Below are 26,573 nucleotides of genomic sequence, written 5' to 3' on the forward strand. Positions count from 1 at the left end.
GTAATGTCAGTTCTGCTATCCTTAATTTTCTTTGTAACCTTTCTCACACACACGCGCACAAAGTGATACCGACTTGTGCTGATTCTGTTTATAAAGGAAGAAGCAGGGGAACAAAAACAAATGTCTGGCTTCACTGAGAATCGGAGCGGGAGCCTCGCTGGTGCTGATGATAATTTCAGCTTTCTTTTGAGGTATTCCAATCCCAGCAAAGCTGCAGGCTTTTTATTTTCATGGCAACCGACAACAGGGTATTCACTTAGAATTGATAAATGAGGAAGATTAACAACGTGAGATGAGGAGAGGAGAGAATGGACTCTGCGGAGCGAGTGGGCTGCCGTTGTCAGCCTCCTGGTGGCGGCGGATCAGCGGCGCGCTGTGTGTTCCCCTTCCTGCTCGTTAACATGCACAACCTGCGAGGCGGGTCTCCAGAGGACGACCCCGAGCCGGCTTCTATCATTAATCAACTTCAAGCAAACACAGCGACCAGACACCGCCATACATGCTTTAAACTCCAGAATTAATGCATATTTTCAACCAACTGTCAATAAGGGAAGAAAAGCGCTGGCAGGAGAGGCGTGCGAGGAGAGCGGCAGCAGTGCACTCGGCACAACACTGCGATAAGAAACAGAGCCCTTATGAGAATAATAACGCTGTCACTTGTAAACAAGGCAAAAAACATGAGCCCCCCCCCCCCCCACACACACACACACACCCGCCCACCCCCCAGCTCACAGCCTGGGCAAAAGAGCCACTAAAGAGATGAGATCTGCCAAATTTCTCATTACAGAAACAGAGCAGGAATAGAGTGCAGGGGGAGAGAGGAGGCCTGGCTGTGGCAGAGAGGAGAAGGGAAAAAAAAAAAAACCCAAAAAAACATTATGAGCAGCTGCAGGGGACTTGCCGCTCTAACCTGCGGTGCCAGGCTGCTGTAGTGGAGGTAGAGCGGTGTCAGGATGAGGCACCGGGCTCATTTACCAAAACAACAAGGGACAACTGGCATATTCTTCATCACCAAAGACCACATTTGATTTATTCACACCGGGGTGTCTTGTGTGATTTTGCTGCTATTGTGACAGAGGCACTCGTATGCTAATGAGATGACATATTTTGGTGTAAATTATAAAAAGGGGAAAAAGTAAAGTCAGCTTTTCTATCATTTTCACATCAAAGTAACTCCACAAGTGCCGTTGCCTCAGGTCTGACTCTGTGGCTGCAGGGCAGACATGAAATTGTTATTATTATGCTATTGAACTGCATGCTGATTCTACACTTTGCTTATAATGAGCCTTCTCTGGATACCTGACTCTCGTCTGGCTGCTTGAGAGCAGTAAAAAAAGCCGTGTCCTGTCAGCCGCCAGCACACTGGCACATGTGGAAAACATATGTTGCTACACACAGTTAACAGTGGTGATGAACTTGTACGCGTGAGCCAGATCATCACAGAAAAGTAGGGATGTTTTTGCACATTAGTTCATGGAGCCTGATGGAATACACTGTAAGCGCTGTATTATATAACTTTTAATGCTCAGTCCATAGGCATAAAACACCGGGTATGCTTTGTTAATAAGAGAAAAAAAAGTTCTTTAAAAGCAAAAGAAAACAGATTTAAGTCCTTTTTGTACTTGCATAAAGCTTATAGACATAATTATGGCGCAGGAGCTGTGAGCTCTATCAGCCTAAAGATAGAAGCATAGGGGCAGAGGGAGAAGCAGGCTGCCTTTAGGCCAGCACACCCATCCTGTCTCTGCCTTTCCTGTTCCACAGCCATGCTCAGAGCTATGTTCACAGTGATTAGGGATGGCACTTTCCTCCATTTGGCCAGGAGCTCATTACTGCACCTTTTTTTGTTTTCAGGCAGAATTTCCCCCAAGCTCAGACATTTCAGGAGGCCATCCCCGAGTCTACCCGCGCTGCATATCGGTGGTCTACCCCCACATCTGGAAACGATGCAGCATGTGCTGTATTATTTTAGGCTTCAAACAACTTAGCAGACACTCCTATACAACAAGTGAATGGGGAGCTGCGGTTTCCAGGCCGACCACAACTTTCCTACATGAGAATCTTGGATGATGTCCTCCAGACTAATTATGCTTTTGTGTTTTGTTTTTTTCAAAGGCTCAGAAGCGTTTCTGAATGTGTTGCGGCTCGTGTTGCACCGTGTCGGAGCCAGAAGCTCTGTCACTCTGTGTTCTGGCATTTTGTAAATATTTTAACAAACTGGAATGCTGATTATGGCGGGGCTCGCACAGACAGCAGGACACATAAAGGAGAGTTCATAAACTTGCTGTTGAAATAACAGAGGGGCTCCGGTCTTCTCTTCCCGGCCGCTCTGGTGATGGAAGCTCTGAAAAGGTGGAGTTTCCTTTTCTGCAGGGAGCCCTTCCACAGCACCAGCCATGACCCCACACACCACTCCAATATCATCCCTCTCCACTTTATTCATTGTCCCTCTGGCATTGTTTCTGTTTGATCTAGTGCCATGTATTAGGTCATTTTAGAGCATTTTGGGTGGGCACTGAAAGCACATTCTGTCTACATCTCTTTGGAGTATTTCTGTGTCAGTGGAAAAAGCTGCCAAAATTCTATTCCTTGCTTCACTTTTCTTACACTCTCTGACTGTGGAGGAGATAAAAAAAAAAAAAAAAAAAAGCCTGTGTGACACTCACATAGCTGGCAGGGGCGAGCGTCCCGGGCTGCTGTCACTGCCGTTGCTGTTTCCATGGTCCAGCGCTCCATTCATCTCCTCACGGATGGCGTGGGCCAGGGAGTTGAGGGTGGGACTTCCAATGGAAGCAGTAGTGTATAGAGGTATGTTGTTTTCTGCCATTGAAGCCTGAAAAGCAAAGCCCGAAGCATTAAATGTGAAACGGAAGAGAGTTGTCAGCACTTTCTCAGTTGCCCATCACTCTTTTCATGCGGGTACATCCCCCTAAAAACAAAGATTAAGTGACCGGGCCAATGAGACAAAGAGAGACTTATTTCTTACTGTCTTTTAAGGCGGCTAAAGACGAGGTTACTTATTATTTTTACCTGGAAGGCAGCAGAGAGGGTTGGACCATAGCCTAAGCTGGTCTGAATGTTCTTCACTAAGGCTGGACTTCTGCAAACAGAAAAATTAAATTACAACCACAGACTCATGTCTCACGTAGCATGCATTCCTCAGATACAGTATCGTATTTCATAAAAAGAAATCAATGCACTTTGTATAAGAACTAAACAAATTAACTGGTGTAGTAATGTGGATATTAAGGCAATAGTTCTAAGATGTTCAATCACTTGACAATACCACACAACTATCTTCAACACTTTGTATTTCATGCGGAAGGAAGAACAGTTTGATAGAGGCAGATCCTGTGAACGCATGATGGATGGCGAGCTTAACACAAAAAGCATGATGGCAACACCGAGGGGGGAGCATGCAGGTGGGGCTGGGGGGCCACTGGAGTTTGGAAGTGCTTACTGTACGAGCAGCTCGTCAAAGTTCTCATCAGCGGCGTATTTCCGAGGGCGGCCTCGCTGTGTGTGGCGGCCGCGCTTAAACTCCTCATCATCAACAGTCCAAAAGGACCCAAACTCATCCTCTACTCTCACAAAGCACTTATGCAGGGAAAGGTTGGTGCGAATGGCACCCTGAGAAAGTAAACCAGCGGGGGGAGGGAGGGCGACAGCCAGATGCAGATGCAGTGATTGACGGGACAGACGGGGGACGGACAGACAACGCAGACAGACACAGGGAGGAGGGGAGAGGGTGAGGATCAAAATGAAAATAAGCCATTGTGGGTTATGAGGCATCACCAAAAGACTTCTGAAAGCATGGAGGGGAGGCACGCCAATGCAAGCAGGGACTTTGGACGGCATGGCACACAGACAATGAGATTGAGATGGAGCAGCAGCAGCAGCAGCAGCAGCAGCAGCAGCAGCAGCAGCCTTTCCCCGTCAGCCAACGGTGACACAGATGTTAGTCAGGGCTCAAAGAGGCCAAACCTACCCGCTGATCTTTTGAGGCCGTCTCTTTTGGAACTCTAATTCGTCGACTGTCCACACAGCCCCTTTTACGTTTTCTACTCGCACAAAACACTTGTGAAGACTAAGATTATGCCGGACTGCATTCTGCAGTTGGTGTGAAAACAAAGAGAGAGAAGGGGTTTCTATCAGTAAACATGTCTTCATGGGAAAGAAAAAAATCATTAGACAGAAGAAATATTTTGACAGGCACTGGATGAAACCTGAATGAAAACAATAACTAAACCAGAAGGTTATTGGCAGTGAATGGCCCTTAAGTTTCAGCTTACTTAAACAACACATAAATATTGACTGGTTTCCATGGCAATAGTCACAAGTCAGAGACATCCTTTATCTTGTGATTAAAAAGATGCCTTTTCTGATCAGTCAGCACAAATGAAACAAATGAAATATAGAACCGAAAACGTTTGGGGGTCATTTTAACTTTTTCATTACGATGCGTCTTACGACTTAAATCCAGGTATCAATTTATTTAGTTGTGAAAACAGACCTACATATTGTATGTCATCCCTTTGTTTTTCCGGAAGTTATGCCGAGTGTATGCGTATGTACTGTGTGTGGAGAGTTGTGGAATCCAGTGTGTGTATAACACCAATGTGCCCCTATGGAAGGGTTGTCAGTAAGTGTGGGAGCTGATGGAGGATGCGGGTGGATCAGGGTGGTGGTGACACTGTGTGTGTGTGTGTGTGTGTGTGTGTGTGTGTGTGTGTGTGTGTGTGTGTGTGTGTGTGTGTGTGTTTGCATGTGACTGATCAGCTATGTGTTTTGAGTGCATCATGCCAGTTTCTCAATTTCCAGTTTTTCAATCTCAAGTCATTTCTGTTTTGTTGTTTGTGTGTGTGTGTGTGTGTGTGTGTGTGTGTGGCCTGGTGGAAAACAGTGTTCCCTTCTGAAGTGAGTGTGAGGGTCTCAGCCAGGAGTCACTGGCAGAGAACTGCTCCATTAAACTAATGCCACCCACTAGCAGAACATCCACACATTTTACAGGAAGATTGTTTTTGGTTTTTTTCTTTCATTTTTCTTCTTTTCTGCACATTGTACTCTCCTTGGCTTTTCTGTGTGGTTCATATGTTTGTTTAAAGGGTGGTTCATTTGGAGAGAATAACTGAGGTATTGTTATGTGTTCGGGTTTTTTAGGTAGTATGCCTGGCTATCATTTAATTCTCCCGAACATCGACGCAACGTCTCCTTTTCCTCGGGTGCTGGTTTAAAGACATTTGGAGGAGTAGCAAAAATTACCTTCCATGTTGCTGCATTGCGTCTAAAATATGCAAACATTCGTGTGAACCAGTTGTAGATTTCGTTTAGTGTTAGCTGCTTTTCTGGAGATTCGAGGATTGCCTGGATGAGGAACAGTGACAGAAACAAACATTTACAATTTTGCTCCCTTCACAAAATTATCAATAATTCACAAGAGGCATGCAGGTTTGTGTTCTCCTGAGACAAACACAGGCAACAGGAAGGAAACTGTCAATTTGAAGTGTGCTCTGTTTCTAGAAGTGTAGTGCACTTTCTATTCAAAATGGCCAATTTGAATATATTTTCTTTTGTGGGTGTAAATGAAGGGCAAGCGAAAACATTTCTCAGGCAGATTACAGGGCAGCAATTATGGACGGCTCAGATTAATTCCTGAGATCCCAGATTACTGCGGTCGAGCGATAATTGACTGGCCATCTTAAAACAGGTTCATCCCTACTGTTGTGTGAAATGAATTTGGTAATAATCACAGCCACTGAAATGCTTAATCAAACAAAATTGTCATATGTGGCTGTGTTTTGAATCCGGAACACATTCTTGCACTCATTTGGAGATGGTTTATCTGCTCCACTGCCTAAATTGTGTTAGAATATAACAAGAAATGAGAAGGGAAGTGAGTGAAAAAGTTGTTTTCAAATAGCTGAGTGTATCTGCTGTATTTCTTGCTGGATGGAGCATGTTCCATTCACTGAATAAGAAACGTTAAATGGTTTGTAAATAAAGGTTAAAGACAAAGTGGATTCCTTACCTGTCTTATTAGTGAGGCGTATGTGAATGGCGGTCTAACATCTGCATTCATGTAAAACTCTTTGTTCTGACTGATATCTGTGCACAGGGAATAAACAGACGGTGTCAACTTGGAATAAAATTGTAAACAGAAATGTCCTATCGATGGCCGATAAAACAAATTATAGCTTGATTACATGGCTGCGCATATGTTGTATATGGTTTAGGTGTCAGTTATTTTGTAGAGCAGACGAGTGTGCAAATCCATGTATACATTTGTACATGTAAGTGTGCGTACTTTGTGCAGTACCTGGAGAGATGGGCATGTTGTACTTTTCTGAATAGCGCCGTCGCATAGGGCCCATGCTGTGGAGGCTGTTGGCTGTGATGACAGAGTGGGTGTGGGATAGGGGTGTGAGGGGTGCTGTGGGTGTGGTCGGGGTCTGTGGAAGGCTCAGAGGAGGAGAGGCCTCAGGGGCCGACTTGGACAATGTGACGTTGGACACTAGATTGAGCTGAGGAAAGGAAAACAGACCAAACAAACAGAAAGACCGACAGACACAGCTCAGTTAGTCTTCTAATTCCCCCTGCGTCTCAGATGCCTCATTGACTATGCATATCTCCTCTAATTGCAGGCGGGCGCTGAGATGATCCATGAACGTTCGCTAAATGTTTGGAAAACAACCCTGGAGCCCTGCTCCACCACCTCCTCTATTTTTCAAGCTCAGCCTGCTTCCACCTCTCCGTTTCACCGCCTTTGTTGTAATCTTTTGTCCCGTTTGGACACCCCCCCCCCCCCACACACACACACACAAACACACCCCCACCTCCTCCACCCACTGTGGCTCTTCAGCATGGTAACCAGTGAGAGTTGAGTTGTGAAGGGAAGATGGGCAGCCTGTGCAGCTCTGAAAAATGACTGTGATTCTCACCTACCGCTGAGCAGCCCTGCTAATAAGGCAGCCAGAGGAAGAAGCCAATCTGGGCTAATTACAAGATGAAATTGTATTGTGAGGACTGTAATTAGGAGCTGCTTATGGAGGTGATCTGATGATTAACTACTGTATCTGACTGACCTCCATCATCCAGCCCATGACGGCCAGGGTAAAGAGTGACCCCGCAGTGTTTTCTCGGACAGCCTTATGTGGAGAATATTTGGTTTCACCACTGAGGTCTGTGTGCGTGGCAGAGCTGGGTGGGCTAAGACGAAGGAGGGTTTTAAGTAATAATGGCTACAAGGTAAACTAATTACGGCAACTGCTCCAAAGGTACAGCATGGCTTCCAGCAGCTGTGGCAGCTCTGAGCCAAGTGCCAAGCCTCCATACTGGAGCAGCAGTCAAGTGGAAAATTCTAGCCTGACCCCCTGCTCCAGCTATTAATTGGCAGGAAAACTAATGACACATATACATATTCACGCAAAATTGTTCTAATTGCTAATTTGCAGAAGGAGGCCAGTTTCCAAATTAAACATGACTTTGGAGAAGAAAAAGCGAAAAATACAGAGAGAGAACTGAAGACTGGAGAAAGAGAGGACAGTGTGAGGAGGAAACTTCTCATCTTTGACATCACATGTTGATTACAAGGGATCACATGTCTGATTTCTGCTGATGATGGTGATGATGAGTTTTAAAATCTGACTCGACACAAAAACGTATATCCTGTTCAGCCACTGAATTACCAATCAAATTATTAACACGCATTACCAACAGCTATAACACGGATATCAGAAATAGCTTTTCCAGAATTCAGCGGACACATGATATTGTCATTGCAGTTTATTTTGTTTGTTTTAGTTTATTTTACAACTTGTTTTACACAACATAGACTGTTGCAGATTTTGAAGTTGCAAACTGCTCTAAACAAAATTAGTGACATTTGTGTTTTCTGAATCTCCTATTTGAACAGACGTGTGTCCAAGCCCTCACAATGTCTGTTTATGTTTCGGAGGCTGAACTTTGCCTTTTTTTGGCAGCATCTGCCCAAATAATTTGGATTTCTGCAGAGATGCACAAATGTAGACTCCATCCTCACCAGCAGTAGCAAAAGACGTGTCATTCTAAATCATGAACAAAATAAATTACACTTGGGTTTGTGTGTTTCTGACACAATGCTATCAATAGAATGGGGCTGCGGTGTTGACTTCTCTTCCTGTGGATTAGGAGGCTTTGTTTCATGTTTCATCCATATTCCCTGGCCATAAACACAGAGAGGCTTCAACAATAGGCCAGACAGGCTGGTAATAGCCTTGCCTTTGTTTGCCTCACCATTTGGGCTCACTCCAGTGCCTAGACAAAATGAGACTTCAGACTGAAATTAATTAAATGGTAATTGGTGATCTAATTATACTGGCTTTGACTCGGCAAGCTGCTAAAGAAAATAAACAAAAAGTCCCTCCTTAATTATGTATGGCGTAAAAGGTCAGATTTCTGACAAGAATGCTTAGTGACACCGTGTGCAGACACCCACCCACACACACAGAGGCAAATACAAACACACACATACACACGCAGAAACACGCATTGCTAATGTGGCACATTTTGTTTTGATCTTCCCCCCGCCCCCATCCACCTCAGAAGAATAAAATGAATCCTATTCATTTAAGGCTGTGAATGCACAGTATCAGTTTGCTTGTCTTTAATTATAACTAAATGTGAACCAGCAAGTTCATGTGAGCTACTGTTACATTCTGTGACTTAAACATGCCTTTTTATTTTTTTTTTTATACGCAACAGCAGATAAGCAGAACTAGCCAATTACTGGAAGAGCACTTTTTTTTTTTGTTGTTCTTAAGCGTCTGTATTTCCAGTCAGCTCTGAAAATAGTTTCATTCTGCATCTTTGTGGCTACTTCTGATGCTGCAATCTCACTAGAGCCTCAGAGGAACCGTGGGCTCTGACCTGTGTGAGTCCACCACTCACCCAGCTGAAGTCAGACGTATTTATCATAGTATTTCAGAGCAGCTCACAGCAGGCAAAGCAGCGCTGGAGAATGGGAGTCTATTTATTTGAATAAAAATCCCTGCTCACCCCCTCGAGAGTGTTAATGCTGAGCTCTGACACAACCATTCTCACGGGCCCCGGGGAGAGGGGAGAGGTAGCGAACTCAAGATGCTATCTGCCGCCTCTACCACTTTTCATATACAAATGTCCCTGTGTCAGAGCCCTCGTTTTGCACTCTAATCTACACAATCAAAGTGTGTGACACATGCACGGCTTTAACAGACAGCTTATTGTCATTCGACATCTCCAGGCGCTTTATGTCGACTGGCTGCGCTGTGTGGAGCGCACATGCAGCCTTTGGATGTCAATAGCCACCTCGGTGACGGTAAATAAATGATCCAAGCTGCACAGTGTGCTGAGGGACACGACTCCTGCATGTGTATTGTGCATCTGTGTGCAAGTGTGTGCGTGATTTCATATTCGCGCCCTGCAGTAAAATGATCTTTGCTCATTTGGCACCCTGAACGAACTGTCGTACAGACTGAAATATGTTGGTGAGGCCCCCTCTTAAACGAGACAAAATAGAGCAGACACTTAAATGCCATATGTTAAGCCTTTGCCTCTATAGGATAGGGATTAAGCAAGAGGCTTTATGGCATAGTATACATTTGGAGTGATAAGTATAACATTTGGAATGTGTCATGAAGATAATAAATTGATCTGCCTTTGCATTTATTAAAATTTTTCCCTTGCAGCAAATTTTGGTAAATCACCAAAGAGACATTTTTGTTTCTCATTTTTACTAAATTACCTTCAAGTAAAATAGTAAAATGATGGCACTGACTTTCAATCGCAATGCAAATAAAGTTAGTAAGACATGTTTTTTATTTTAATTTTTTAACCTTGACCTAAGATCAGCCTCTGTTCAGATCGGATATTACTAATTACTGTAAGGATGGTTCAGGGTAATTCCTGGCAACTTCTAACTTTTTAAGAACAGAAATGTCCTCAGGGAAGCATCTGTTCTCATACTAAATCAATATTAAAATCAATGTCAGGTGCTACTCACACCCATACTTTGGAATGGCACTGCTTTGTATCAGCTGACACCCTTATCATCCCTTTCAAGATTAATGAGCACAATCCTAAATAAATTGATCAATAACTATTTTCAGTCTCACACTTAAAACATTAATGTTTTACTGTAATTGTTACATTTGTGGCATTGTGTAATTTCAGCCATTTGTTTATTATTTCACACACGAACATGTCTTTGTTCTTAGTGTGCTGTTTTATTAAACATTTGTCATCATATTCATATTATCATAGCATGTGTAAATTGCATTCAAAAGCACCGAGAGTACATGCTAAATTTGATCTATTTATAAAATATAATACGTATTAATATCATTATGGTTCTCTGCTTTCTCATCTTTTCTGTGTGCCCAGACAGGCAGCGGTTCTCTGAAGCTGAGATGGGGGCCATTACAGAGTGTGCATCCAGTTCATCACAGGCACCAAATTGAATCTCGGATGTCAGCAGATGTGGTCCAAACTATATTTACTGCCTCCCTCAAGAGAACAGCTGTTTTTATTTAGCAGATAAATAAGAAGATGGAGGAAGGGATTAATGAATACATGTGTGCCAATTAAGACAAACAAAAGGCTGGGGGAGGAACAAGAGAGAGATATATGACAGGGTTGCTGCTCACCGGCTGTGGGGTGGCTTTGGGCTCCGTGGACTTGACATGAAGGTGCGTCATCATAGCTTGCAGACGCTCTTTGTCTTTTGCTAGCTGTAATGAGAAAGGAGAACACATTAAATTTTTTATGAGCACCAAAAAAAAAAAAAAAAAAAAAAATCTATTTCTGTGCTTTTATTAATTCCATACATCCCTTTGTAGTGAGGACATCTTTTAAAGTCAGCATATATGAACAAATTGATCTTTTTCCTCTCAGGACCATCTAATTATTTGTCTTCAAAATGCTTTTTGGAAGCTGTCAACAAGTCTGCACTTCAGACAATCCAACTACAGCCTCCAAGTCAAGGTTAAAATATACTGTGTCTCATTGCCAATAACAAGCCCAGGCCCTTTCTACCTGTCTAAAACTCAGCACTGTCTTAGCTGCCAGTTTAAATTATGGTGACAGGCTGCATACAGAGGAAGTCTGTGTCTGATAAACCCTTCACTCGATCCCTGTGGATAATACACCACCTGAGTGGAAATAACAGGACACTGGCATGGTGCAATGTAGAGCAACCAAAATTTCATTGTTTGAGGTTAAGATCCTGTAAACCACAACTGCTTTATACTCATTATCAGTCATTTTGGTGGTATTATGTGGCTAATGTGTGAACCACAAGTGAGCACTGCATAAAGTCTGGAATACATTATATTGGATTCTGTATTTGCTTTGCAACTGTCGCAGCTAATTACTAAAAATACTTGTTTAATGGAGTGGTTGGTTGGATTTTTCTCTGAAATGCTAATAAATAACGGCAAACTTGCATTGGCAGATCGGTCATGTTCACCGTTTAAGGCCACCACTGTCACACAAACCGACACACATATGACACACTGGCCATTACAAAGAACCCCTAAAGGAATGACAGTGAACCATGTCTTTTTCCATAAGTACATTCTTAATGTACACATGCATATTTTGCTTTCTGGCTGAAAAAGAACATTAAAGATCACTCATCAGGGACATGGTATTAAAACTACTGATGACTGTATCAATAGCTTTCTGCACTGGGCTACAATAACCTTTCTGTTCCTTTAACTCACTCAACACCAAGCGCCTGTGCACTCTAGTCATTTTACCAAGTGTTTTATTGTTGGTGCCAAACAGTTAAAAGTCATAAATAACTTTAAAACCCAGTAAAATTCAAAATGTAATTATCTTCTCTACTTAGCCCCGGGCCCTTCATATATCTTTTCCTGGCTGTCATGCATACATAACACATTTTTAATGACTGGTTACTAGCAAATGTACAAAATTATTTCATTTTGCTGCACAACCCCCCCCCCCCCCCCCCCCCCAACCCCTCCTCCACGAGTGACCCCATGGCTGATATGAGACAAACAGGGAGGGGTTCGTCAGACACTGAGGAAGTGTCAGCAGAAGAAGACACATAAATATTTGGATCAAAACAACCGCTGGGACAATACCTGCAGCTCCAGCTGTTGTACGACCTGCATTTGCACCCGACACTGGGCCGTGCTCCTGTCATCCAGGGCGTGCTCATTGTTAAGATGCCTGGAAAAAAAGAAAAGAAAAAGGGAACACATTAAAAAAAAAAAAAAAAAAAAAAAAAAAGCTGCTGTCAGTTTGCCAGAGAAACTAACGTCCTGTGATGTCTGGTATAAAGATGCAATCTGATAATTGAGCAAATGAATAAAATCTATGTGCTAAAGTTTATGTAAATATAATACAAACAAGCAGCATTATCAAGCGGGAATTATACGTACAATGTCTGCAGAAGAAGAAATAGTTCTTTTAACATACAAGAACGACACTCAATATTTTATGGCGGTCATGTCTGCTCCAACTACAGCTCACAGATAAGAAGAATGATTGAAGAATTTCAGGTTGGATCCTTTTGCTAAATTATGCACCAGTGCCCTAATGCCATTTCTTCTCACTGCAGCTCTCCTTTGCCTGGTTGATTTTGCCCTTTTTGGTGTTTTGAGTGTTAATTATATTATTAAAATTAAAGGAATTCAAGTAAAGCCAGAAAAAATTTAGAGGACAACAGGACAAGGAGATGGGATCTGTCACAAACTTGAATTATGGATATAATTATGCGTGATTATTTTATACAGGGAAGATGTTCTCTTTTCCTGTGCGTTTATAACTAATCTAAATAAGTAGCTCGCCGGGTAGCAGACAGGGTTTTTTTCTGTGATTTATATAAAATGGTGGAGATAAGGGTTCATGAGTGAAGGAAATATGATTGGAGGAATTTTATCAGCTGCCGCATGAATTACTGTTTGAAAATGCTTATGCAGGGGCATTTCATTAATCATTTAATCATAATCCGAGCAGGATGTTTGAACTGATTTCACAAATACCCTTTCATTTCACTACTTCATTATGCTCGCTAATGGATCCAATATATTATATATATCATAAATTATATCACATCTTCGGTGACCATGTAGGTCACTGTCACCAGGCATGTCTGTGTGTGCACAAAGTGGCACCGGCACATGAGAGAAAGGTGTGTACCGCGCCTGCTTTTTCACGTGCACTTTTTCCTGTCATTTACTGCAAATCAAAAATAGGCAGAGCCGACCCGCGGAGGCACAGTGGCCGCGACGGCGTTCTGATGGCCCAATAAATTTGATGCCACTGCTTTATGTACAGACAACACATTTGTGCATTAAACACCACATTGACACTCAGAAAACAAGACACATGAAGGGATGTGAAATTGATAGAGCTCTGCTTGAAATATGAAGGCTTCTGTTCAGCTCCGGTATTTTCAACCTTCAGGTGCATGATTTAAATCTTTATGGGAAACGTGGTCTTTTTACTCCTTCAGGTTTTTTCCTATTGTGTCTTGATAATAAATGTTTCAAAATGACTGTCATATACATTCAGTACATCAACTTAATTATTGTGGCAAAAAAAAAGAAAAGAAAAAGGAATTAAAATGGCATATTTTAAGAAAGTGTGGGCAATAACCCCCTTTGCTGAAATCAATTCAGACTTCTCTGGGATTTCCATTTGTTTGAGTCAAATAAATGCCCATTTAATTAAGTAGGTCGGAAAATGAGACTGGTAAACATTTCAGGACATCTTACTACATTTCAAAGAAGAAAATAATAGGTAAAGACGTTTCAACTCCAATTTAACTGGCACTGACTGAATTTTCAATGAAGGGTGGCCTACGTGAGCAGCTTTGGAATTTCTCAGTTCATAGGAGACATGTGCCCTGCTTCTTTTCATCCTTTGTTACATTCCACTTTATTTCTTCTAATGACATGGAGAGTCACAGTGCATAATTAATAGGAAATGAAATATTCAAATGGCCCTAATGCAGCCTTGAGAGGAGTGTCTGGACACGGGAGCAGGGGATACGGGGGGATTGACATCGAGAAAGACTATGAACGTTGGCATGTGTCACTTTCTGGACTTCAAATGAAGCCACTTTTAAAAGCTCTCTGGCAGGATGATAGACCCTGATGTAAATTGCCACAATAAAACACGTTAAATAGATATTCACAAAGTCGGCTTTTTACACACCAGTTAGTTTGCCTAAATTATTTTTTTCTTTACGATTTCTAATTATATAGACGGGAGCCACAGCTTAAGGCTGTCTCTGAGGGAGGTTTATCTTCTCCCCTTTTGCGTGGAATTTAAATTAAATGCACAAGTCTGTACAGTAGTAATTACATTTAAAATCTATTGAAATGTTCTGCATTGATTTTTGATGTCAAATAAATATTGGTTTTTATTTTTACACTTATAGATTGTAGTTTTTTAGATTTATTTATTACAAAATTTGAATTTTATTATACATTAATTTTTGTTTGGTTTATTTGTATATTTTTTCATCGGTCTGCATAGTTTGCAGTGTTACAAAGCTGCATACCTTTTGAAACAGATTCTACACCGTGTTGAGGTGTGAGAGATGAGTTTTTGTGGTTTGAACAGACAGACAGTACAGCACTAGAGGGCACTGCAGTGTTTCATTGGCTCTGACCTCTGACTGGACACTGAAGAGAAAGGGTCTTGACCCTCATAAAAACACCAGGCTCTGCTGTGAACCCAACCCCGCCCTCCTGTGTGCTGAACCCGAAAACAGGAACAGGCATTTGGTGCTTTGTATTTGTCGAGATAGTGCGTGTAGGTATGTCATGTTTTCTTTAGAAGATAAAATAAATACACACACAGTTTTAAAACAACATTTGGGCCAGTGTTAGTTGTTACTGTTGGCATGTGGAGCTGAAATCTGGTTGACGTTAGAGTCCTCCTCACCTTTCTTTTTCCTCTGGTACACAGTGCACTGTGTTCTGCTGACTACACACTCAGACAGACAGACAGACAGACAGACAGACAGACAGACAGACACACACACACACACACACACACACACACACACACACACACACACACACACACACACACACACTTATCTGCACTTACATTTTCAACCCAAGGAGACTTTTGTAAGAGCATTGCCTGATGTATTCTTTGTTTGTATTTTTGATTCTTTTTGGGGGCCTGCAGTATCAGTCGCCAGGTTTCATGTGGAAGTGCTTAAGGGTTTGAGAGTTAACACCTTAGTGAGCTGCTCGCACTCTTGCCTGCTGTTAAACAAAGGCGGCTTTGTGGAGACTCTCCCCAAATGTTTTCTTAACATGTTCCAAGCAGTTTGAGCAGGCAACTAAAGTAAACAAGATGTTGCCATGATAAAAACACTTGTAAAAACAAAGCAGAGTGCACTTAGAGACTTTTTAAGGCATAGCTCTACCGGGCGCACTGAATTGAATTCTCCTGTTCTATAAACAAAGGGTGAGGCAAAGCCTGAATACAATAAATAGTGATAGATTGACGCAGACACTCCCAAAACTGAAATATGTGTGGCTATGTGTGAAAGTGTGTGCATGTATAATACAATATAATATATATAATATGATACAACTGTCACAGGATGTTTATTAAATAAAAATAAAAACACGTAACTGCCTCTTTTCAGTTACACAGAAACTGTAGAGCTACACAATCTAGTACAATAAGCCTTTCAAATGCAAACTGGCTCAAAGTGGATTCATGTAAACCATCAAAAGAGGATTCAAGATGTTGACAAGGACGTCAAAACTTTTAGCCGCCCGTGAGGCGGTCCTCTGCAGCACCTTTCTCTCCTGCGTCTGCGGGGAAACCGTGTGTTCACCGAGTGCTTGTTTTAGGATAATGGAATTGTGTCATATCTTGTTTAAAGTGCGACTAATCCGGGGTGACAGTGAGCCATTGATCTGCTGCCACAAGGCAGATGTTTTCATCCTCTCCGTAACCATGGCACTGTTATGTGTTGGATTACCTAGAGCGCACTGCACACAGGGTTGATCAGTAAACCAGGGGTCTGGACTCAAATGGGGAATCGGGGACTCAAACGGTGGCCTATATCGAGCTGGACCGAGTCAAACCTGTTACACGGTTCACATCAGAAAGATGCTACACAGCGGGTGATGCTGACTGAACTGCAGCTGAAGTGCTGTACACATAGTTCATTTTAAAATAGAGGTGAAGTGTAACACCCTCAGTAAAATAAACAACACAGTAAACCAGAAAGCAAGCCACAGAAGTGAAGCATGAGATAGAGGGGGGGGGGGGGGGGGGGGGGGGGGGAGAACAAACAGACTGTGAGGAAAAGGATAGAAAAAGCTGAGCGAAGCAGTCCAAGACGTGTACAACAATCCCTGTGTCCAGTGACAAGGGCAAACATGCAGAGCGCCCTAAGTGTGAGCTGCCACAGATAAACATCCTACCGTTGTTTGTTTGGGAAAAACGGCCCCTGTCACCATGGGAACTGCACTTATCACAGGAATTAGAGGCCCATGCCGTTCCCAGAAGGAGACCCCACCACAGTATCCTTGTCAAGAGAGGGCCAACCCAGACTCAGGAATAACAACCAGCTGCACCTGCAGCGCCTCTGAGTTGCTGGGGGTCACCGAACGTGCAATCGACCCAACGAGAGGACAAACAAACTGCGATAGAAGCATACCTCCGATTATGACTTTCACTTACTTGAGGAATGAATGGAAATCATCAAACACCGCCTCACATCCAGGCCATTTGCAAACACCGTGGCCATAGAGAGGGTGACAGTGGTGGGAATGCTCTTCTAGCGTGGACCTGGAAGAGATTCAGAGAGAGTTTATCAGTAAAAACAGATCACAGGCACATAACACGATGACAGGTCAAAGATGATGGTTTCTGTTGTTAAGCCGATGCCTGCTTAGCACCTCCCTGTGTGTACTGCATCTTGTTTCCACATGAAAACGTTGACTTCTACTTGATCTGTGAACCTTGGGCTTTGTAGAATCAGTGTACCTGTGTGATCATTGCTCGCTCTGCTCTTAAAAGAGGGGACTCTTGTTGTGAGAGCACAACCAAATCAATATGTAATTATTTAGTATCACTGAGCCATGTTGCAATTCACTTTGATCAAGACTGCTCGGGGGCTCCCTGAGTCGTTGCTTTTCCGGTGCTGCCTGCTGCATCATGTCCCACAGCCCACCTGGAGGAGTCTGTACCACAACATGAAACCTCTACTTTCACACTGTGCACAAACTGTAAACATCCCCGCCTGGCATCAATTTATCTACTGACCAATCCCAAGTCACCAGGGGCTGACAAGTGTGCATCTATGGGGAGCGCATGGCGTGGTACAATCAGTCTAAATAGCAGGAACATCCCTGAAAAACAAACTTTACAACTTCTTCCATATGGCGAGAGGCGTGGAACCACAGCTAACCACAATCAGCGCTGAGAGAAAGTGGCCTGTGCGGAGGCAGTGTCTGCTAAGAGAGCGAGACAGGCAGCCATATGGGCACAGGCACTGTACAAGACACACAACTTTGAGCTACAAGAGCCTGGGGGACTGGCCTATATCGCTACCACCTGTGCTTCTGGCGGCTCGTGAGCACAATGCTGCCGCTTCTCCTCCAGCGTAAGCCTTGCTCTCTTAGACAACAGGACAGATGAGGAGATTCATTGCACCACAAACTGTTGTGATGCCACGAGAGAATAACTCCAGCCCCAAAAATCTCATTCTACAACTTCAGGGATTTCCTTGAAGGATCAAAAGGAGAAAAATAAATAGTGGAAATAACATTTTGCATGTTCGCCAATCATGCATCTGCTATTATTTGAAAATGGATGCAAAAATGAATTAGTGAAAAAGAAACTAATCTAACCACGGTGTGCCAATTTTGCAGGATTAAACAAGCCGATGTTCAGATTAAAATCTCATTTGTATCAATGTTAGTAAAGCTGTACCTCAAGTAGGAAATTTTAAAGGTCGTCACAGGTTTCCTTGTGTTATAATTACTTTCTTAAGAGTTCACATTGTTCATAACATATGATAATTGCATTGCAATTAGGAAGCAGTCAAGCATTCATGAATGTGGTTAGCAGCTTTTTTCCTCCTTCTTTCAAAAGTCAGAATTTTTTTTATTCAATTATGAATTATGCATTCACATTAAGACCTCTGTTTTGATACAGCTAATAAATAGATGGCAGAAGACCTATTATAATGAGTTTTTAACAAGGAAATGTGTGGACTGGTGAAGGTAACGCCGGTTTTTAATTTAAAGAAATCGTCTTTTTTTTTTTTATTATTTTTTTTTTTTATTCTTTGCGAGGAGGCTTGTTGGTTAATTCTGTATTAATAAGGTATTGAAATGTGGAGTGCGCTGGGAATCAGTGAGCACAAAGCACTGTAAGGGGCTGGAGCCAGAAGAGCCTTTTTAAACGGTGGATGGCTAAACAGTAGTAAATGACAGAATTTACACTAAATGAGCTACATTAGTGTAATAGGAGAAGAGTGTAGTATTCACATTTGAGAACAGGTTCTGGAAACAAAACAAAAATGAAAGAAAACCGATCAGCAGTTGCTCGCGTTGCGTTAAATTTGACTTGCACCCACGACAGGTCTGTCAGGATGTTATTATTGTCAGGCAGCCCGGGGGAAGAACACTCTAATGATCTTGTAACAGCGATGAGGAAAACCATGTCATCAGCTTCCTTTAGAGGAGAAGGAACATTAAAGTGCCTATAGACCCGGACAGACAGCGAGTGAACCTTCCAGGTGTTGCGCTGTGTTTATGTGTAGACAGACAGGAGCAACTGCACACAAAGATGATTTTGACAGCTGCTAGCCAGTTGTTTTCTAGCTCACTTATTTTGATGAGATGCTTTGGGCCATAAACAAGTCAAGATCTATGGCATCCTTCGCTGATGGACTCAATCTATCAGCAAAAGTGGGAAGATTGATGACCACCACACTAGGTCAGAGTCTGGCCACAGTGTGTGAAGCCAGTCACAACAGTCTCCCTCACCGATAGCTTATTCTTTTGTGCCCTCCCTCTCCACCCTCCATCCGTACCCACCACCCTCCCCTCTTTAACTCTCCAGACATCACACTGGATCCTCTCCTTCCGTCTTCTCTGTGCCACTGCATGCTTTACCCTGAATGATTTAATTATCATTTTTTTTCTCCTGTAAGACAAATGAAAGGCAAGAGAGAGATGAGAGTGCTGTGCCAAATCTGATTATTTATCTCCTTAACAGATTGCTGTGTTACAGTCCCTGAGCTGTGGTTACTGATGGTTGTTGGGAAGTAAAGTGGGCCAAGCGCTTTGTGAGGATGCTCCCCCTTACAAAGCTGATGCAGCACTGTATTGGGAATTTGTGCCAGATACAGATCAGGCCCGTTTGATTTAAATAAGCAAATCATTGAATAAAGATGACCTGGCTCAGGGGTATATCTCTATCTATGCATCACAGTTCGTGGGCTGGGAAACAACACGGGCTGACAGATTGAGTGACTCAGGCTCTGGTCATATCGGGGATGTTAGTGAGACAAACACAAATCCCAGCCTGCCTTGCCAGAGTGTTCTTTGAAACAACTAAAAGCAGGAACACGTGCCTCATCTTCAGTGTGTCAAGCCGGCAGTGATTGAATTTCTCCTCCTTCCTTAAGACGGAAGTGCAAAGCCGGTGAGTGATTCCTGTGGATGCACTTAAGGTTTTAGTTGCAGGCGTCGTTGTGCCTGGGCAGATTTTATATGACACATGAAACTAACTACATGGTACTTAGGGCCTGCTGTAAACCAATCTGAAGCCAGTCGGGAAAACAGGCCCATCAGCAGAGAGGCTTGTTTCTGTTGCATGACAAAAGGACTTGCAAAACCGCATCAATTAAAAGTTCATTAAGTTCAGCACTGGGAGGATGAGTGGATGCTCTCTATTTACGCCCAGGCCGGCCCAGCCCATTATCTTCAACCTGATTATTCAAATCCCTGGATTATAACACAGACGTTTTCTCAGAGCCTTGCTTAGAATAATCATACTTAATAATATTTCATTTTTCTTCCCATGGACTCTGATTAGAATTGAGTCTGCATCATCAAAAGAGAGGAATAATGCTCTTGATAGTTGTGCGATTTAAGTGTTTCAAAATTAACACAAGAAAGGATTATTGGTTGCGTGAATCTAAATTAGCACCATTCAGCATTTAATAAGCACTGTTTTGTGTTCACTTTGTATCAGTCATCTTTCTTAGTAATTGCACATTTGAAACTCTGGGTAGGTTCCTTGAACAGATGGGGTGGATGAGAATCACCTGCTTGGTTTTCTGACAGATCTAAGATACTGCGAGAATATTCAGACTGAGACTGCCTTCTTCACTTAAGCTTGTGTTAAACTGCCGCTGACATCTTCTTTAATCTCTGACAGTCAGCGCGAGGCAGAGGGGCTGCTAGCTCTTGCGTTATGTCTTCTCCGATGTTTCATGGAGCCCTCAGCTGTGGCTGGTTCTTGCCTTTTTCTGCCATCGATGCTCACCTTGTTTGCTCGCTTGCGACAATGTGTGATGGAGTTAAGCGAGTCAGTATCCTCCCCTGCGATTTGTCTTTAACCACACAAAAAACAGACATTCAGCCAGACGCTGGATGAAGGACTGGAAGCCTGTGGATGCTGTCAACTGTGGGAACAACTAACGCCCATTTTCTTTTTCTTTTTTTTCTCCACTGGGGGGAACTTTGAAACAGTAAAGAGGATAAGTCTGTACAGGTAGTATGTCAAGAATCCATTTATAACCTATAGCAGTACTTAAACAAAATAAATATCCGCTTTTCATCTGTATCTCTCCATCAGTGAATCAGAGTATATCCTCTCTGTGTCACTCAGATCCTCTCTACAACCCCCCATGTCCCTCCCCACTGGCAGCCCCTCTTCACCTCCAAAGGCCCGCTGGTTTACTCTGCTGAACATGTTTTCAACGGCATTGCTTTCATAATGACGTGTAGGTTTTGATCACTGAAACACAAGTCAGATGTTATGCAGTGAGCTCATGGTGCCTGGAGGCTCCTCACTAAAAGTTCAAAGATCAGGCTTGGGTGCAAAAAAACAAGCAAATGTGTAAGATGCCAAATTAATTCCTTCCTTAAAGAAACATGCGCACACACACACGGCTCAAAGAGCAAATGTCTTTCACAGATAATTCATCCTGGTTTTCAAAATATGATACACCCAGTGTTTGTTTTTGCTAGCCTGTTGTTCTTGTTATGTTTTGTTTTTTTTATTCTTAAACTGACAGGATTATTCTACGTGTCAACAAGTTCCCAGTGTACAAAGAAATGTTTTTCTTTTATGAAAAGGTAACCTAAAGGTTCTCAAGGAAATGGAGCTGAAGTCACAGCTGCACTTCTCAATGTGCAACCGAAAAAACAGACGGCCGACTCGCTGACCCCCCTCATTAATAGTGTGGTGATTCCATTTCGACAGCATGTAAATTTCTCCAAATTGCTGTATTCCTTCCAGGTGTTCCCCTGAAATCCCCAGGTGTATCCAGACACAGAGAAGTGACGGCGTTGGCCTTCATGAGGATTTACAAACTGTAAATGAATAGTAATCTATACAAATGAAGAATAATTCACATCAACAATTACCAGTTGGAGTTTAGAAACACTGCTTTTGAAAACCAGCGTTGTTTAAAGGCGTTAGCTGCAATCAAGCTGTATGTCTTCACTGACCCTTAGTGTCATTGTGAGAACATGCAAAGATTGTAAGACATATGGAAAGACAGGAAAAGAAAACAACTAGAAAAGTGCTTGCAGATGGAAGGACTCACCCTTCTCTCTTGTGACTCATGTACTGCCCGTTGGTGGAGGCATGCTGGTTGAGGAGTGGGTTCTTTGGCGGTGCCGGGGAGGATAGGTCAAGGCCCCGGTGGCCGTTGTTGCTGCTATTGTTGTGCTCCTCCTTCACGTGAGCATTTGTCACCTCTTTCCACAGTTGTTGCAGCTCTGCTGGAATCATGCCTGAGACAAACAAATTGGATAATTAAATCAATTAACAGCTAATCCAACTCTGTTCTTCATCACTTAATTAAATCAAAGCGTCTGTAAACAAAGCCGAGTATTAATTAGAAAATATTCCACTACAGGGTAATGCACTGAGAGTGCCCACCCCAAACCCGCCTCTCTACGCCACCTCCTTCTCTCTCCATTTTTCCTGTGATCTGAAGCATGTTTGTATACACAAATCCCTGGCATTCACACAAATTTCATGCCCAGAGTAAATAATTAACAGCCAGACAAGGCATGAAATCTGAATAATCACCATCATTTTCTCCCAACAACAGAGATGTGCAGAACACACACAACAAAAAGTTTACAATAGCAACACTAGAAAACATCCCACCCCTGTCTCCTTGAGAAACAGGACCCTGGGGTAATATTCTCAAAAGCGCATTAATGTGCAAAATACTTAAAGCTCTGCACCGCCTCCAATTGACACAGAAGACTTAAACCTCATTTAACAAGTCAAGCACACTGCAGCTCACATAGTCCTTTGAAAAAAAAAAAAAAAAAAATTCCCTTGAAGACAGAAGACATTTTTTCTGTGTGCTAGAAACACAACTACAGAGTGCGCGTGTTTTTTCTGCCTGAGTGACAGCAATCCCGACACTCAGGGCCAGACTCGGGCTGAAGAAGGATAATGCTGTGTTTGTGCACCCCACTTTCCGTGTCTCAGAGAAGAGAGCCTTTTGTTGGCGCACAATATATACTATATGCCTCCATCTATGGTGCGTCTGTTACTGTGCCAGAGAAGTCTGCTTTCACTTGACACAAATGAGGATAAAGCTGATATGTAAAATAAGATTAAACCTCATGGGTGAGAATCTTTGGCTACTTGTATTTTCAGTCAAAACATCTGGGTAAGCCTGATCTTAATAGCACTGAAAGATCTAACAGCTGAATATATGTGCATTTGTATTGGGAATTCAAATCCGTGCTTAAATAAGCCACATGTTTTACGCATGCTGAAAGAAGCCCTTCGATATGTGGTGAGTTTAACCACAGAGCAAATGGGCAAGACCACTCGTTTAACATTACAATTAATTAAATCCATTCGGAAAATGAGCACTGGTAAATGAAAGATGATTTGCACATGCTTATCTACTTGGGTTTATATTCTCCGGGTCCCCCCTCCCCGTTTCTCATCACCAGCTCTATAGATACCAGAAGTGCTCCTTTCAAGCACCAGATTGTAATACATTGTGTGCAAAATGCTTAGTCTTAATTTATTCCTGTTGTGGAAAATAACTGTGAGGTGAAGATCTCAATACGATCAGCAAAAATATTTTTAATTTGATAAGCTACTAAAGATTTTAATTATGCTGGTAATGGAGAACATTGGCCTAATGAGGCGGAGGACTCCAGAGAGACGGCAGGGGCTAAGAACTGTGAAATGAGTCTGATAGGATTGCTGTAAATTCACACTAGATCGTTTGCATATCAAAGAGCAGGAAATGATTGCAGGACAAATCAATAACCTTTCCACGTTCCAAGGAGCGTCTTTCCTCATTCGAATATTTCAACACACTCGCTCTATTCTGTCTGCCTGTATTCTCCCTTATTCTCTTCAATGCCTTGATGTGCCCTAATCGAAGTGCACGTCCATGACAGGCTAAACATGCTTAATATTGCAGTGTGTGTGTTATAGCATGCTAATCCACTGCTTGTTGATTTCCAGTTGCATTATCAAAGGATCCATTGTTGTTTTGACGGTATAAAGAGACTTTGGAGAATAATTTTTTTTTGGTTTCTTTTTGTTCTGTGATGGCTGGTTGAGAAGGGGAAGGTCACTGGTGATGCGAGTGTCCTACGCTCCGACAGCGGGAACAATCATTTTCCCCCCCACTTGGTGCCCGGTGACAGTGGGCGATGTATTTTTAGCCGATGTGCTTGACAGGGCAGCCCACACTGGCTCAATTACCCAGCAGTCCTGGTGACCCCAACACCACTGTTTACTCGGATGAAACCACAGCGGATAGAGCGGTCTGATGAGAGAGGTAACGGAGTGGGACCAAGCTGTCTCTTTCTGGATCTACTCTGTAGTTTTATTGCTCTCCGTTCGCCTCTTCCTATCTAACACTAACCTCTTCAAACTCAACAACAGCTATGGCTCATGATTCCACATAAATGACAATAAAATATCATTACACTAATGTCTCAGCAGGTACTATATTTTGTGTTTGGACAAAATACATTGAGTTTCTCTCCATCTGATTACAGTGGGAAACATAATGACATTGATCTGTAAATCCATTTTCTTGGGTCCCCAGTTTGTCCATCCTTTAAATGCCGGATTGGTTTATCTTTCCGCTTTCCATTTTTCAACACAACTTTTGCACTCATTACGACTCGGAAATACGGACAAGCACTTTAAAAAATGTATGTTGTTGGGACACTTGATTGATCACCAGTCTCCCAACTCAATTTTACCTCTGCAGGTAGCACTGGCACCGAGACAGGCCGAGCTCTTCAACCTTTTCCTGTCCTTGTCCCCCTGCACCCAGGTGACCATGTTCAAGCAAGCAGAAAGTTGATTTAAGGTTTATAATGACATCAGTTGCAGGCCATCATCCCCCAAATAAAAAATGGCCCCCAGTGCTCTGGGCTCTTTAAACCGCGCTGTTACTTCTCGCACACAGTGCCGGTGCCATGGGGGGACAGTGACATCGCTATTAGTTTATTGTTCCGTCAGACTGGGACCTTTACTGCACCCCTGTTTATGTTGCCGTAATCACTGGCCTGCTGATATGCACCCCTTAGGCTTGAAATATGTCCTGTCCTAATGCTGCAGGAACTATTACCAGTAGGCCACTGCTGGACGTATCAATCACTGACAGGTCAGCTGCATTACCCACCGCTGTCCCTGATGTGCTGCTGTTCTGTGAGCACTTCGTGGCTCGCCACATTCTTTGCTTTCATATTACCGACAAATTTGTCTTGTCACTGTCCCACTGGCCTCCCTTGGACAGCTTAAATGATGTTGTGCAGCTATGAGAACTCAGTCTCTTGCAGAGCAACCTCGGAGGGCGAGGGTCCATTTTGGCCAGGAACGTGCACAAACAATGGCCACCTCTGTGACCCACAAACACAAATGCAAAAACACACACACACACACACACACACACACACACACACACACACACACACACACACACACACACACACACACACACACACACACACACACACACGTGCAAAACCTGAGCTTAAGGAACCACTGACTCACTTATCAGGTCAAGAGGACAGGCATTTTGTGAGGCGGGTGAGGGGGGGTGGTTGGATCACATTTATATTTATGAGAATTATATCCTCCCCAAACACATTGCTGTAATTTATAACAGATACCGTCTGGCTGCTTCCAAGACTTTGAACATTAATGTCAAAAGAATTCATGACAAGGGAAACAAATTACACTCCGGATAATGTGAGCAATTGTTTTTCACTCAAAACTGCTATCTACAAGTTTATACTTAATTAGTGCTATCAATTTTTTTGAAAAGCTAATTCAAATGCATTCCTTCGGTCCATCGTTTTGGCAGAACAATGACTGCAATCTGTCACAGCCAACAATGTAACTAAGCAGAAAACTGATATAAAACTGAGCTGTAAACTGCATCAAAGAACCCCAAAAGCACACCTACTTTTCTTTAATTACTCTGTTACAGTGATCATTTGAAAACCTTTTGTTGCTTTCATTGTGCCGGCACAAAAAATAAATATATATACTGCATGGACTGCATGCGGTAACAGCAGTCTTTTAAAATAATTATATTGATATCTACATTTTGAAATGAAAGAAATAAGAATCATCAGTTAAAAAGTCATGGCAATTTACTGCCCCCAAGTTTGAATCCATAATCACCGGGACCCAAACAGAGCAGATCAACTCATCACTTCCGACGCAGCGCTAACTGCTAGCTGAATATTGCAGATTAGATCTGAGCACCATAGGCCTGGCCCGCTGATGCATGAAAGAGTTTAGTGATGTGGAAAACAGAAAGGTCATCAATAACTTCAAACAGTCAAGCAGAAAATGCATAGAAGAGGAAGACAAACTGGGGGCCTGAAGCGCGAGCGTAAGTGTTGTAACAGCTGTCGGAGAGTTAACCATCGGTGGACATCAAGGACAAACTAATCACGTTCAATTGGTTGTTACAACTGAAACAAAACACTAATTGTATGTGGGGAGATTCACTTCCTTAGCTTGATGTTTATGCAAACAACATCTATGAGAAATGGTTAAGAGTATAATTCATTTCATTGTATTGTTTAGGCTGAAAAATTCCTCATAAACATCCAATTATTCAGATTTAAATGTAAGATGTTTCTTTTTTTAAAATTTTTCAACAAACTTTTTTTTTAAAATTTTGTTGTAGGTATGCCACCTTACTGGGTATGCTGATGCACTGTGTGAGGCTCTAGTCATTTATGTTTTGTCAGTTGTTGAACCTGTGGATAAATGAAGCATGTAGTGTGCCAACTATCTATAAATAAAATAATAACTAAAGTCACAGTTTTAAGCATAAACGT

The 26,573-nt window shown here is 42.6% G+C and overlaps 1 protein-coding gene across 2 annotated transcripts in view; it reads right to left on the bottom strand.

Annotated features, from left to right (window-relative positions):
• The window catches only part of foxp1b (forkhead box P1b), a 156,273-nt gene that overhangs the window by 5,127 nt on the left and 124,573 nt on the right, over positions 1-26,573 (bottom strand). For both annotated transcript variants that reach the window (XM_069164281.1, XM_069164203.1), the window contains exons 11-20: positions 21,815-22,004; positions 16,705-16,812; positions 12,120-12,207; positions 10,659-10,742; positions 6,317-6,521; positions 6,029-6,105; positions 5,263-5,364; positions 3,989-4,110; positions 3,031-3,100; positions 2,667-2,833 (exon numbers count right to left, since the gene is read on the bottom strand). In XM_069164281.1, coding sequence (XP_069020382.1) covers positions 2,667-2,833; positions 3,031-3,100; positions 3,989-4,110; positions 5,263-5,364; positions 6,029-6,105; positions 6,317-6,521; positions 10,659-10,742; positions 12,120-12,207; positions 16,705-16,812; positions 21,815-22,004 — 1,213 coding nt within the window. The remainder of the gene's footprint in view (positions 1-2,666; positions 2,834-3,030; positions 3,101-3,988; positions 4,111-5,262; positions 5,365-6,028; positions 6,106-6,316; positions 6,522-10,658; positions 10,743-12,119; positions 12,208-16,704; positions 16,813-21,814; positions 22,005-26,573) is intronic.

This window comes from Embiotoca jacksoni, unplaced genomic scaffold (genome assembly GCF_022577435.1).
Source record: "Embiotoca jacksoni isolate LCO1_2020_lvr unplaced genomic scaffold, fEmbJac1.0.p SCAF_1, whole genome shotgun sequence".
In the NCBI taxonomy this organism is placed as follows: domain Eukaryota; kingdom Metazoa; phylum Chordata; class Actinopteri; family Embiotocidae; genus Embiotoca; species Embiotoca jacksoni.